At 44.3% G+C, this 14872-nt stretch overlaps 1 protein-coding gene across 1 annotated transcript; it reads left to right on the forward strand.

Moving 5' to 3' along the window:
• Positions 1-3523: 3523 nt before the first annotated feature.
• On the forward strand, positions 3524-10814 carry LOC121812721 (uncharacterized protein K02A2.6-like). Its single transcript, XM_042215565.1, has 2 exons — positions 3524-4512; positions 8610-10814. The coding sequence occupies exons 1-2, from the start codon at positions 4019-4021 to the stop codon at positions 10168-10170; spliced, it is 2055 nt and encodes a 684-aa protein (XP_042071499.1). The 5' UTR covers positions 3524-4018; the 3' UTR covers positions 10171-10814.
• The last annotated feature ends 4058 nt before the right edge of the window (positions 10815-14872 follow it).

The following is a 14872-nucleotide window of genomic DNA, read 5'->3' on the forward strand; positions in this document are numbered from 1 at the left end:
TTTCGACCTTTGTTGAGCTCCCGAAGCACTGGGATTGTGTTTTGAAACACTGCTCCAAAGTGCAGTTCAAAATGTTCTAAATGAGGTACCTACTGCTTCATAATGTGAATCCTGCAAGGCGCCAGGATTCACATTATGGATAGAACGGAGTAGCTTGAGCTCAACCTTGTAACTACTGAATTGATATTTTTGATACTACTGCTTTAATTTATTACAAGCAGGCACATGTACATGTATAAAAGAAAACAATACCCTATTTCTCATTATTTTTTCTGTGAATTGTGAAGACTGATACAGTCACTTAAACACCTGAATTCAAAATGTAATTAAACAAATATTGCCTTATTGAAATGATTACTGTCATATAGATGAGAGAAAGAAAGAGGCTGCTTGGTGAGCTGTGTTGACTTACATTGGCAGAGAGAGAATTGCACTGCACTGCAAATTGAAGAAATAAAAACTGGCAATGGTTTCAAGGGTAAAAATAAAACTGTTCTAACTCTGTTTATTCTCTAGTAGTTTTTACTTTTAATAGAAAATGTATTTGCTGCATCATTTGACATCCTCCCTTACTGTGATCCTAATGTGATCCCAATTTTAGAATGTATTTGTCAATGTGCATGAAATCTGCTGTTGCAATTGGTCAGAATAGTAGCTTTTTCTATTACAGCTCAGTAGTAAAGTGGTAATTGTAGGATAAGAAGGAGGAAACAAGAACATACTATTGGCGTAATTTTGGGTAATAAGTTCTTACCACAAAATTACCAAATTAATAACTACTTAATATCCAAGTAATATCATGGTAAAAGCAGTGTTTACAGTTGAGTAATATTACCCTGAAATTTATGTAATGGGATAATAAGAGCCCAAGAACTGGGGGTGATAACATGGAAATACAGCTAAAGTGATCATATTAGGGTAATATTAGGTTTCTGCTGCCTGAGGTATTTACTGAGCACCCGGTTGGTTGGGGCCATCTTCCTGATGTATTCATTGATGTTCGTTGTCTCATCCTGGACTGTGGTACCGACACTCTAGGGCGACTGTGGCTCAGGGGGTTGAAGCGTATCTGTAACCGGAAGGTCGCCGGTTCGATCCCCGGGCTCTCTGTCCTGGTCGTTGTGTCCTTGGGCAAGACACTTTACCCTACCGCCTACTGGTGTTGGCCAGAGGGGCCGATGGCGCGATATGGCAGCCTCGCTTCTGTCAGTCTGCCCCAGGGCAGCTGTGGCTACAACTGTAGCTGCCTCCACCAGTGTGTGAATGTGAGAGTGAATGAATAGTGGAATTGTAAAGCGCTTTGGGTGCCTAGAAAAGCGCTATATAAATGCAATCCATTATTATTATTATTATTATTACTCTTTAGTCCCTAGCCCACTTCCTTCCTCTTAGCATACAGCCTCGGGGTGCTGGACTTGGGGTAAAAACCCTCCATGCATGTCAGGAGCTTCCTAGTCTTGATGTCAGTGGCTTCTATTTCCTTCTTTGGACAGCTTATTATCCCAGCAGGGTACCTGATCATGGGTAGGAGTTGATAGCCCGGATCTTGTTCTTACTGTTTGTTATGTTTACATACACTGCTAAGATGGTGAAGGGTTGCTTTACAAGAGGGGAATAAGAATGATGGAAGGAGAGAAGAAGTGAAGTGTATGGTGAGATGTAAAATGGCGAACTACTGCTGAATATATACGTTCCATTACAAACCAAGCCGTCTCCGTTCTTCTGTCGAAACACCACAAATTGGCGACGAGGATGAGTGCATCAGTTCCGAGTCCACCATCTTTTCTTCCACATGTGGGTGAGCCGCCGATTCCATTTACTACATGGCGGAAAATATTCGACAATTACATGCTAGTAATCAATGCCACGGGAGACGCATGGCCGGATGCTAGGAAACGCGCTGTTTTGCTACACTGCTTGGGCCCGGAGGGACAGCGGTTATTCTACACGTTACCGGAGCAAGGTGATACATATGCTGACGCCATGAGCGCACTGGAGAAGCACTTTGTGCCGAAAGTGAATGTCGTGGCGTGCCGTCATACATTCAGACAGCGTATTCAACGAGCGGATGAGACTGTTTCTCAGTATGTGGTGGCTCTGAGAGCGTTAGCTTCATCTTGTAACTTTGGACAAATGGAAAGTGAAATGATAAGAGATCAGTTGATCTCCAATGCTCATCTCAGCGCTGTGAAAGACAAACTGTTACTGGAGGATGAACTCACACTGGATAAGGCTCTAACTATTGCGAGCCAGGTAGAAGCAGCAGTCAAAAACGCTACTCTACTCTCCACACCCGGCTCGTGTCCGACCGCGCCTGTTCAGACAGTCGACGCGGCAAATTCCCACTCTCACCAGAGGAGAGGACCTCGCCCCGCTAAAGGCTGCACTCCAGACCAACGCAAACGGGGAGGTTCAAAGCAGCAGCAGCGGAAGTGCTTCAGGTGTGGTTCTCACAAGCACTTAGCTAATGATAAAAACTGCCCGGCTGCTTCTTCAAAATGCAACAACTGCGGGAAAAAGGGACATTTTGCCAAGGTATGTAAGTCGTCAGTCAGTGAAGTGAGAGAAGTAGTGGTTCCAGAATTGGCAGTACTGTGCGTGCAAGATGCTAAAATGATGGCAGCTATTCAAGATAAGCTTACCTGCACTGTCGACATTGAAACTGTACAAGGTGGCTCTAAGACAGTAGAGCTGATAGTAGACACTGGAGCTTCTGTGTCTATTCTGCCAGAAACTATCTACAGACAGTATTTTGCAGACTGTTCACTGGTGCGACCTAAAGTCAAACTAGTTACTTATGCTAAAGATGAGTTGGCTGTGATGGGTTGTCTGCCTGCATCAGTTGCACTGCATGCACAGAATGAAAAAGTTCCTGCTTCCTTCTACATTGTCAAAGCTGGTTCCCCGCTATTGCAGAGAGGATCATTGGTGTCTCTCTCCCCTCCCTCCAGGACATTTACAGCACCCGTCTCACTAAAAAAGCCCTTTGCATAGCGGCTGATCCCACGCACCCAATGCAAAGCTTCTTCAAGCTGCTGCCGTCAGGGAGGAGACTGCGGAGTCTCCAGGCCAGGACCAGCAGACTGAAGGACAGCTTCATCCATCAGGCTGTCAGGAAGCTTAACTCCCTCCCGATTCTGCCCCCTCTCCCCTCTCTCCTCCATGGTCTCACTGAACTCTGTCACACACACACACTCTGACTCACTCACTGGCCTGCACCAGTTACCAGTCACTTTGTGGAGCATTGGACTGCCATTACCTCATAAGACTTTGTTGTTACACTATCTCTTACCGTACATTACTAAATCTCCATTTGCACTATTTGCCTATTTGCACTACTCTGCCTGGTTTACACCCAATGTCATTTACCCATTATATTGTATATTGTATAGCTTTCTTGTTATATGTAAAATTGTATTGTATTTATTTAAATTTTTACTTTTTAATTATTTTACCTGCATTTTTTAATCACTCTTATATTTAAATGTTCATTTGCTATTTTATCTAGGGATTGAGAGTAACGTAGTTTCTATTCTCTGTATGTCCTGTACATGTGGCAGAATTGACAATAAAGTTGACTTTGACTTGACTTTGACTATTAGGCCTCGACCTCATTAGAGCACTGAACGTCTGCATCGTCGGAGGCAAAGTGGACCGCATTCAGGATGAAACTGCAGATGAGCCGGATTCGTCTAACCAGAAGTCTGCTGTGTACAATGTTGATCCTATTCCACCAGCTCAACTTGGATGTGTTAAAGGGTTCATCCATAAAGTACAGGTAAACAACAATGTGCGGCCTGTACGCCAAAAGCTGAGACGCCTGCCATTAAGTGTACGTACAGAGGTGTCAGCAGAACTCTCTCGCTTACTCAAAGCTGGCATAATTGAAAGGATCGATGCAGCTGAGTGGGTGAGTCCTTTGGTCGTGGCCAGAAAGCGCAAAAAGGAGTTGAGACTGTGTGTTGACCTTCGTGAACCCAATAAGAGCATTATTGCTGACTGCCATCCTCTTCCTCATATGGAGGATCTGTTTTCTGACTTGGCAGGTGCCACTCACTACAGCCAGATTGACCTCAGCTCAGCATACCACCAATTACCTTTGCATCCGGAGAGCCGCAAGCTGACTGCTTTCATCACTCATGAGGGACTGTTCCAGTTCACACGTGTCCCATTTGGCCTAGCATCAGCACCTTCGGCGTTCCAGAAAATGATGCAAACGGTCCTGAAAGATCTGCCTGGTGTTCGCAACTACTTGGATGACATCATCGTCTACGGAACATCAAAGGAGGTGCATGATACACGCCTGCAAGCTGTTCTCCAACGTCTCAGAGATGTCGGCCTGCAGATTAATGCTGGGAAAAGTTCCTTCTGCCAGTCACACATCACATTCCTGGGCCATGTAATCTCAAAGGAAGGCCTACGTCCAAGCCAACATCACCTTACTGCTATTGCCGAGGCTCCTGCTCCAAAGGATATGGCTGCATTGCGCTCGTTCCTGGGTTTGTCATCCTGGTTCAGTAAATTTATTCCAGATTATGCTACACTGGTGGAAGCCACTGCGACAGTTGCTGAAAACAGACATGAAAGTTGAACTCCAGTGGAACGAGGCAGCACATGAGAGCTTCAGTAACCTGAAAAAACTCCTTCTGGAAAGTCCCGCACTTGCCGTCTATGACCCTGACTTACCTGCTTTTATCACCACAGACGCATCAGACTATGGGCTAGGCGCTGTGTTGACACAGTTACACCCAGATCAAGTGGAGCGGGTTGTGGCGTTCGCCTCCCGAACACTGTCTCCTGCTGAAAGAAAGTACTCCACCACAGAAAAGGAGGCGTTAGCCTGTGTCTGGGCGGTGGAAAGATGGCGTACATATGTATGGGGCCGCAGATTCACGCTTCGTACTGACCACCAAGCTCTTACTACCCTTCTCAGCACCAAAGGTATGAACAGAGCGGGCATGAGAATCGCACGATGGTCTGCAAGGTTGATGTGTTTTCAGTATGATGTGCAGTACCGTCCTGGTGTTCAGAATGTCATCGCAGACTGCCTCTCACGGGTTCCCCTGACGTACTCCAGCACTGACATTGATGCTGAAAAAGACCTTCTCTTGGAGATAGCTGAAGTTTCTCCTCTCTTGACAGCGACACCGTTGACGGATTTTAAAGCTGAATGTGAGGACTGCCCTGACCTTTCTCTGCTGCGACAGGTTATCCGCTCAGGCTGGCCTAAGGTGAAAAGGTCTCTCCCACCTGAGATACAGCCGTATTTCCTGGTGCGACATGAACTTGCTGTGGAATCACCGTTGGTTTTCCGGGGGACACGTCTGGTGGTCCCAAGGTCCCTGCGGGAAAAGGTGATATGTCTCGCACACGAAGGTCACCAGGGCATAGTTCGCACAAAGCAGCGGCTCAGAGAGCTTTACTGGTGGCCATGCATGGATACTCAAGTCCATGCGATTCTGTCATCGTGCTCAGTCTGTCAATTGTGTGACAAAACGGCCAAAACTGCTCCTACTCCCTTACAGCCGGTTCAGTTTCCAGATGGTCCCTTTCAGCATGTGGCCGTTGACATTGTTGGACCTTTTGACCGCGGGTCGCAGGACTGCAGGTTTGCCATCACACTGGTCGATTACTTCAGCAAATGGCCAGAAGTAGCCTTTACTTCATCAGCTACTACAGACACTGTGATTAGGTTCTTGTCTTCAGTTTTTGCACGGGAGGGAAACCCTTGTGAGCTTACCACAGATAATGGACCACAATTCACTTCATCTGCCTTTGCTGATTTCCTGAAGGAAAGGGGCATCAAGCACATCAGAACAAGTGTGTATCACCCTCAAGCGAACGGGTGTGTTGAAAGATTCAACAGAGTGCTGAAGGACTGTGTTCAGGCTGCACAGGTGTCCCAGAAGCTGTGGAAGCCCGCCGTGACAGAGATGCTACAGAATTACCGTGCTACAGCTCATGCAACAACTGACGAGGTTGAAAATAACGCAAGAGAAACTCCTAAAAGACCTTCTGTTCCTAACAGACCGAGACAGTTACCAGCTTGGACCAAGGATTATGTAATTTTTTTTTTTTTTTTTTTTTTTTTTCTTAAATGACATCAGAAACAGCAGTATGCGACATTACGTGATGGCAGAGCTTCAGTTCATCCTTTGTCATTTTTTTTTTTTTTTTATTTAGAATAGGACAGGGGGAAAGAATGAGAGAAAGAGGGAGAGAAAGAAAGAAAACCAAAGGGGAGAAGAGACGGTGAGAAGGGGGGGAAAAAAAAAAAACAACAACTCCTGGGTCACCTGTATGGAGAAAAAAAAAAAAAAAAACAAACAACAAAAAAAACAAACAGAGGAGACAGCAAACAACAAAGAGCAACATAATAATAGAGAAAACAAAGCACCATCACAATAAACTAGCTAGTCATAGATATCAATAGTTACTGAATAATAAACGATATTGTGCAGCACGCAAGATAGACAGCGCACAGTGTGCTTTGAGGCAGCAGCCAAGAAAGCTTTAGTCCGCGTCTGTGAATACCCATGTGTACACCTGTGTGCATACCTGTGTGGATCAGCATGCTTGCATTCCAAAGGTTTCTCCATGTAATGATCTGCTAGGGAGTGTGGGGGGGCCACAGCCCCGACAACAGGTGTGAAGGCGGGAGGGACAAACTACCCCCCACCCCCACTAGGTGATGGAGCTGATCAAAGGGCCCAGAGCAATTGATCTGATGTGGGTGGCAGAGGCTGTATCAAGACTAATGTAATCTAATAGATAATTTCTATATTGGTTAGAATTAAGATTATTTTTATTTTTCCAGTTCATGAGGACTGTTTTCTTGGCTATGCATAGGGCAGTGAAGACTCATATGGGCTATATTCTTTTCTGAAGTGACATTATCTAAGCTGCCCATAGACACACTAAGGGGGAAGTTGGAATGTTACATTTCAGACACTTTGATAAGTCTTCACATATCTCGCGCCAAAACTTTTGCACTGGTGGACAGAACCAAAGAGCGTGGATGTAATTGTCTGGTGTATTGCCTTGACAGTGTGAGCAGTTGTTGGAAGATGTAAAGCCCATCTTGAACATCCGATGACCTGTATAGTGCACTCTATGTAGTATTTTGTATTGTATTAATTGCAGACTGGGATTTTTAATTAATTTAAAGGTTTTTAAGCAAATCTGAGACCAGAAGTTTTGGTCTAAGCTGACTGATAAATCTGCTTCCCACTTTGCAATAGGGAGGGATATTGATTCATCTAATTTAGAAAGTGTTCTGTATATTTTAGATAATAATTTGGGGGATTTAAGAGTAAGGAAAATGTGCCGCACTTGGTGGTGTTTGTAATTCAACTTGACTGAGGTTAAATTTCTTTTTTACTATGGATTTAATTTGTTGATATTCTAAAAACCTTGTCTTGTTGATCCCATATTGTTCAACTAGTCTGTCAAATGGAATAAATTCTGTTCCCTCTAATATATGTTCTAAGTATTTAATTCCTTTACAACTCCATTCTGGGAAATTAATCATATTATTGTTTTGTAATATGTCAGGGTTATTCCAGATAGGTGTACGTTTGCATGGGATTAATGAAGACTCTGTTATTTTTAGAAACTCCCACCATGCTATTAGAGAAAAGCTGATGTTGATACTTTTAAAGCATTCATGTCTTTTGATGTTTGAGCTAATAAATGGTAGGTCTGAAATCTCTAGATCCTTGCATAGTGCCTGTTCAACATCTAGCCAGGGCTCAACTAAGAAGGTATGTTTTAACCATTCTGAGATGAACTGAAGCCTGTTGGCTAAGAAGTATTGGTGAAAATTAGGCAGATCTAATCCTCCTCTATCCTTGGTTCTTTGTAGCGTTTTTAAGCTAATACGCGGGGGTTTATCTTTCCAAAGGAATTTGGAAATATATGAATCCAGAGATCTGAACCAATCTTGTGATGGTTTGTTAGGGATCATCAAAAATAAGTAATTTATTTTTGGCAAGATCATCATTTTTATAGTGGCGACCCTTCCCATGAGTGATATGGGTAAAGATTTCCATCTAGTCAGATCGCCTTCTACTTTCTTTAGAAGTGGGATGTGGTTTAATTTAGTTAAGTCTGAAAGCTTAGGAGAGACATTAATACCTAAATATTTAATATTTCCGGATTGCAGTGGGGCAGAGGAAGAATTATGGAAGGAGCAGTTAATGGGGAGAACTGTAGATTTTGGCCAGTTAATTGAATAATCTGAAACTCTTGAAAACCAGTTTATTAAAGTAATTACCTCAGAGAGGTTGGTTTGTGTGTTTTGCAGAAAAAGCAACACATCATCCGCATAGAGACTGATTTTATGTTCTATGTTCTTACATTTTATGCCCTTAATTGTTGTAGCCTGTCTAAATGCTGCTGCTAGAGGTTCGATAAAAATTGCAAAAAGTGAAGGGGAGAGTGGGCATCCCTGTCTGGTGCCCCTCAGGAGACAGAAGCTGGAGGATGTCTGGTCATTTGTTCTGATACGAGCGTTGGGGAATTGTATAATATTCTTATCCAGTTTATGAAAGAGTTTCCAAAACCAAATTTGTGTAAAGTTGCGAATAAAAATTTCCGGTGTCATCCTGGTTCAGTAAATTTATTCCAGATTATGCTACACTGGTGGAACCACTGCGACAGTTGCTGAAAACAGACATGAAAGTTGAACTCCAGTGGAACGAGGCAGCACATGAGAGCTTCAGTAACCTGAAAAAACTCCTTCTGGAAAGTCCCGCACTTGCCGTCTATGACCCTGACTTACCTGCTTTTATCACCACAGACGCATCAGACTATGGGCTAGGCGCTGTGTTGACACAGTTACACCCAGATCAAGTGGAGCGGGTTGTGGCGTTCGCCTCCCGAACACTGTCTCCTGCTGAAAGAAAGTACTCCACCACAGAAAAGGAGGCGTTAGCCTGTGTCTGGGCGGTGGAAAGATGGCGTACATATGTATGGGGCCGCAGATTCACGCTTCGTACTGACCACCAAGCTCTTACTACCCTTCTCAGCACCAAAGGTATGAACAGAGCGGGCATGAGAATCGCACGATGGTCTGCAAGGTTGATGTGTTTTCAGTATGATGTGCAGTACCGTCCTGGTGTTCAGAATGTCATCGCAGACTGCCTCTCACGGGTTCCCCTGACGTACTCCAGCACTGACATTGATGCTGAAAAAGACCTTCTCTTGGAGATAGCTGAAGTTTCTCCTCTCTTGACAGCGACACCGTTGACGGATTTTAAAGCTGAATGTGAGGACTGCCCTGACCTTTCTCTGCTGCGACAGGTTATCCGCTCAGGCTGGCCTAAGGTGAAAAGGTCTCTCCCACCTGAGATACAGCCGTATTTCCTGGTGCGACATGAACTTGCTGTGGAATCACCGTTGGTTTTCCGGGGGACACGTCTGGTGGTCCCAAGGTCCCTGCGGGAAAAGGTGATATGTCTCGCACACGAAGGTCACCAGGGCATAGTTCGCACAAAGCAGCGGCTCAGAGAGCTTTACTGGTGGCCATGCATGGATACTCAAGTCCATGCGATTCTGTCATCGTGCTCAGTCTGTCAATTGTGTGACAAAACGGCCAAAACTGCTCCTACTCCCTTACAGCCGGTTCAGTTTCCAGATGGTCCCTTTCAGCATGTGGCCGTTGACATTGTTGGACCTTTTGACCGCGGGTCGCAGGACTGCAGGTTTGCCATCACACTGGTCGATTACTTCAGCAAATGGCCAGAAGTAGCCTTTACTTCATCAGCTACTACAGACACTGTGATTAGGTTCTTGTCTTCAGTTTTTGCACGGGAGGGAAACCCTTGTGAGCTTACCACAGATAATGGACCACAATTCACTTCATCTGCCTTTGCTGATTTCCTGAAGGAAAGGGGCATCAAGCACATCAGAACAAGTGTGTATCACCCTCAAGCGAACGGGTGTGTTGAAAGATTCAACAGAGTGCTGAAGGACTGTGTTCAGGCTGCACAGGTGTCCCAGAAGCTGTGGAAGCCCGCCGTGACAGAGATGCTACAGAATTACCGTGCTACAGCTCATGCAACAACTGACGAGGTTGAAAATAACGCAAGAGAAACTCCTAAAAGACCTTCTGTTCCTAACAGACCGAGACAGTTACCAGCTTGGACCAAGGATTATGTAATGAAATGAGTTTAGAAAAAAGTGGGAAAATAACACGCTTGAGCTGTTGGATGCTAATGTTAAGTTCCATACTGCTAGTTCTGAGGTCCAAGTATAATAGAGGATTGATTTACTGTGATTTATTTGTGAGTTTTGTGACTTAAGGTTGTTAAGTTACTACAGTAACCTTAACGGTACAAGTATTCATTATAAAGGACGATTTAGGCACCATAACAAGATTGTATGTTAAGATCACGGGTATAGTTCAAACACCCAGTAATGTTATAAGTGAAATAGGTATTGAAAATGCTGTCTGGTTGCAAAGTTTACTACTGATAATGTTCTGTGCAAATAGTAATGTTGCCATGCTAAGTAAGTAATACTGAGGTAGTAGAATTCTGTGAGAATGAGGAGAGATGTTGTGTTTACATACACTGCTAAGATGGTGAAGGGTTGCTTACAAGGGGGACTGAATATGAACATATACTCAGTTACCAGTAGGGGGCTCTGTGACTAAGAATGATGGAAGGAGAGAAGAAGTGAAGTGTATGGTGAGATGTAAAATGGCGAACTACTGCTGAATATATACGTTCCATTACAAACCAAGCCGTCTCCGTTCTTCTGTCGAAACACCACACTGTTCAGCTGACTTCCTGTTGCCTTCTGGTAATTCGATCCCCTCAGTGTGACTACCTTCCCTCTCTTTGTTATCCATCCGACTACACTTCTCCAGTCGAATCGACATTCCTGTTCATTGCTGTATACCTGGTGTGTGGATCAGTCGAATCGATGTCTGTTCACTCTTGGCATACACTGATGTATCATGTACAGGAGGTGGCTGACAACTGCTCCATTCCATAGTCGGTATCCGTAAAGTGGATCCTGCACTTGATGGTGACTTGTGCTATAGACTTGAAGTTGGCCTCTAGTGTTGTACACCACATCCCCAGTTCCTGATGAAGGCTCACAGTGTCACAGTTATTAAACGGCAGGCGCAGACCAGGCACCCTTGCAGAAAAGACGTTTCTGCAAGTGCATTTATTTATCATCTATCATCTGGTTATATTATAATGAGACTTCAGTCTCTCTTTGTCCCACCTTTCTCTATAAAATGTACACATACATATAATGAAAATAATAATCCTACCTGATATTTTTTGTATTCAAATGTGCTGCACAAATGATGGAAAAGCAAGTCAAGGATAAAAATGAACCTATCACAATGAATCTTACTGAAAAAGCAGGAAAATTCTCACAGTATAATAGCAATCTTTAACTGCACATATGTATATAATAATCTATAAGTATTATAGAGGAGCCAGCTGAGGTGGTTCAGGCATCTGACAAGGATGCCTCCTGGGCGCCTCCTGGGTGAGGTGTTCGGGCATGTCCCACTGGGAGGAGGCCCGGGGCAGACCCAGGACACGCTGGAGAGATTATATCTCTCGGCTGGCCTGGGAACGCCTTGGTGTTCCCCCGGATAAGCTGAGAGGAGGTGGCTGGGGAGAGGGAGGTCTGGGCTTCTCTGCTTAGGCTGCTGCCCCCGCGACCCGGCCCCGGATAAAGCAAGAAGATGGATGGATGGATGGATTATTATAATTATAATTTCAGGATAATGTACAGGGCATGCAGTTTTCAATGTGGTCTAATGAGCTGTGTTTTTTTTTCTTTTTTTTTTGCCTGTCCCATTTGGTTCTTTAGCCAGTCAGAATTGTTGTCTGAAGACCAACAAGGATACCCAATGGATTTACTTTGCCAAATGGATCATCGACGGCATTGCCGTATTGGTCCATTTGATCGACCTTTGTTGTTATTATTTATTTTGCAGTGGCATGCCCAGCCAGCTGTGCCAGAGTGAACCGACCGCAACAACACTCCCCAAACAAACTCTATACCCCGGGTCCAGGTACCCTCGCCCCTGGAGGGGGAAACGGCACCTAGACCCAGGAGATGTTACCCTTTCCCCCGGGGTGGAGGCAAGCAGACCGCCCCAGGCTCCGCAGCAGCAGGGAGGCCCCGCATCCCAGATCCCAATCGGACGGCCAACACCTCCTCCCAGCCCCCCCGCCCCGATGGCCAGCAGAGAACAGGGGTGTGTGAAGACCCCAAACCTCCCTCCTCTCGCTCATGTGTAGTGTTGCTGCGTGTTGTTCTAAGGTGCATTTAACAGTGTGAACATGACAGTTTTTAGTGGTGGACCTACAAAAAAATCAGCTGTATGCACTGTGAGAACATGTGAGAAATAGATCACAGATACACCCACGCAACGCCCCTGCAAAATCTGCAAATCCCATTGTGTTTTTTTTTTTACTGAACAAAGCCACCATAAGAAAACTGTGAAAACCACAAATAAACTTTTGTTAATCAGGTTAATCTTTTTTATTATATCCACTGAAGGGAAGGAATGTAATTTCTCCTAATGTCAAAATATTTTGGGGTACAGCTTACAGTCCTGTGTCGGAGCATGCCTGTTTCCATTATGACAACTCTCTCTGCTAGACTGTCACTTTAGACCTATATTTGACGTTCATTTGTATAACCTATGGTTTTCTGATATCAGGGAACAAACTATGCCTCTCCTGTAAATTACCCACAGCTAAATACCATTTTAGTTTGTGACCTTGTGTTAAATTGTGGAGTTCTTGGCAGATTGGGCATACCAAATTAAATGAAGTGACTGTGTTCAGAAAAAAAGCCCAACATTTGTAAATCGCTCATATAACTAACCACCCCTGTGAGCACTATTTTGGGATTGCATTTACACACTATTTTGTATGTTTGGCCCTAAATGAATACATGTGGAAAAGGATAAATGTGGCTTATAGTCCAAATGGGCCATGTGTAAGCCACAGTTTCATGTCTGTTCCATTGTCTGATCACTGAAATTTAAAAATCATGGAAATAACTTCATCATCATTTCACATTGACACCAAATTTGTAATCACCAGTTAACACAATATTCACATCTTTGGACCGTGGAATGAGATAAACTAGTTGGAGGAAAAGCTCGCAAACTCCACACAAAAATTTAAAAACTGAGATTCATACCAGGATTGTTTCACTGTGAGGCCACCATTAATGTCATGTTAACTTTTGGGCTTTTGATGATTTGACTTTGAACTGTTTTTTTGTGGAATGTTTAAACAGCAAACATCTTTACTGACTTTTTAAAATTATTTTTGAAGAAGTTTGAATTTATTTTGGATTTTTTATAATCCAAACACAAGTATCCAAAAAGGGTCAGTTCAAAGTTCAGCTGGCTTTTATATACATTTAAGTCTGTGTGGAGGTAAACACAGATGACATGAGAGCTCTCGATTAACACTCCTCGTTCATTACTCATCACCACACAACTGAGTACTTTTCCCTCCAAAACACAGCAATAACACTTCCTGAGGACTGGGTGTGAGTGGACCCCTCCAATGGTCCACCACACATGCCCCACCCCCCCTCCCCGAACACCCAGTAGGGTCCTCCCCTAGTCCAGAACCCTTGCTTTAATCAAACGTCCCGAACGGCTCGGGGAGGTGGAGAACTGGCTGATAGCTCGGGCCCCGCCAGGGCAGACAATGGTACACTGGGCCAGGAACAGAAAACGAGTCAATTAGGGGACTGAGAGACAGCACAGAGGGATCGGAGCACGGGGGCGGGCTCTCGGGCAAGAATTCCTTGGGGTCCCCAAGGCTCCCCAGCTGAACTTGACCGAGGACAAGTTCCGAGGTCTTCTTTAATTCAATTCAATTCAATTCAATTTTATTTATATAGCGCCAAATCACAACAAAAGTTGCCTCAAGGCTGCTTCATAGATACAGAGAAAAACCCAACAATCATATGACCCCCTATGAGCAAGCACTTTGGCGACAGTGGGAAGGAAAAACTCCCTTTTAACAGGAAGAAACCTCCGGCAGAACCAGGCTCAGAGCCATCTGCGACCGGTTGGGGTGAGAGAAGGAAGACAGGATAAAAGACATGCTGTGGAAGAGAGACAGAGGTTAATAACAGATATGATTCAATGCAGAGAGGTCTGTTAACACATAGTGAGTGAGAAAGGTGACTGGAAAGGAAAAACTCAATGCATCATGGGAATCCCCCGGCAGCCTATGTCTATTGCAGCATAACTAAGGGAGGATTCAGGGTCACCTGGTCCAGCCCTAACTATATGCTTTAGCAAAAAGGAAAGTTTTAAGCCTAATCTTAAAAGTAGAGATAGTGTCTGTCTCCTGAATCCAAACTGGAAGCTGGTTCCACAGAAGAGGGGCCTGAAAACTGAAGGCTCTCCTCCCATTCTACTTTTAAATACTCTAGGAACAACAAGTAGGCCTGCAGAGCGAGAGCGAAGTGCTCTAATAGGGTGATATGGTACTACAAGGTCATTAAGATAAGATGGGGCCTGATTATTTAAGACCTTGTATGTGAGGAGCAGGATTTTGAATTCAATTCTGGATTTAACAGGAAGCCAATGAAGGGAAGCCAAAACAGGAGAAATTGCTCTCTCTTTCTAGTCCCTGTCAGGACTCTTGCTGCAGCATTTTGGATTAGCTGAAGGCTTTTCAGGAGTTTTTTGGACATCCTGATAATAATGAATTACAGTGTCCAGCCTGGAAGTAATAAATGCATGAACTAGTTTTTCAGCGTCACTCTGAGACAGGATATTTCTAATTTTAGAGATGTTGCCAAATGGAAGAAAGCAGTCTTACATATTTGTTTAATATGTGCATTGAAGGACATGTCC

The sequence above is a fragment of the Haplochromis burtoni genome, unplaced genomic scaffold (assembly GCF_018398535.1).
Source record: "Haplochromis burtoni strain Fernald_Lab_line unplaced genomic scaffold, NCSU_Asbu1 Contig_760, whole genome shotgun sequence".
Taxonomy (NCBI): Eukaryota; Metazoa; Chordata; class Actinopteri; order Cichliformes; family Cichlidae; genus Haplochromis; species Haplochromis burtoni.

What these genes read in the sequence shown, in the direction of transcription:
- LOC121812721 (XM_042215565.1), top strand. Translation starts at nt 4,019, where the DNA reads ATGGAGGATCTGTTTTCTGACTTGGCAGGTGCCACTCACTACAGCCAG. An exon ending in TTCCTGGGTTTGTCATCCTG is followed by an intron (nt 4,513 to 8,609) that starts GTTCAGTAAATT and finishes GGTGTCATCCTG; the next exon opens with GTTCAGTAAATTTATTCCAG.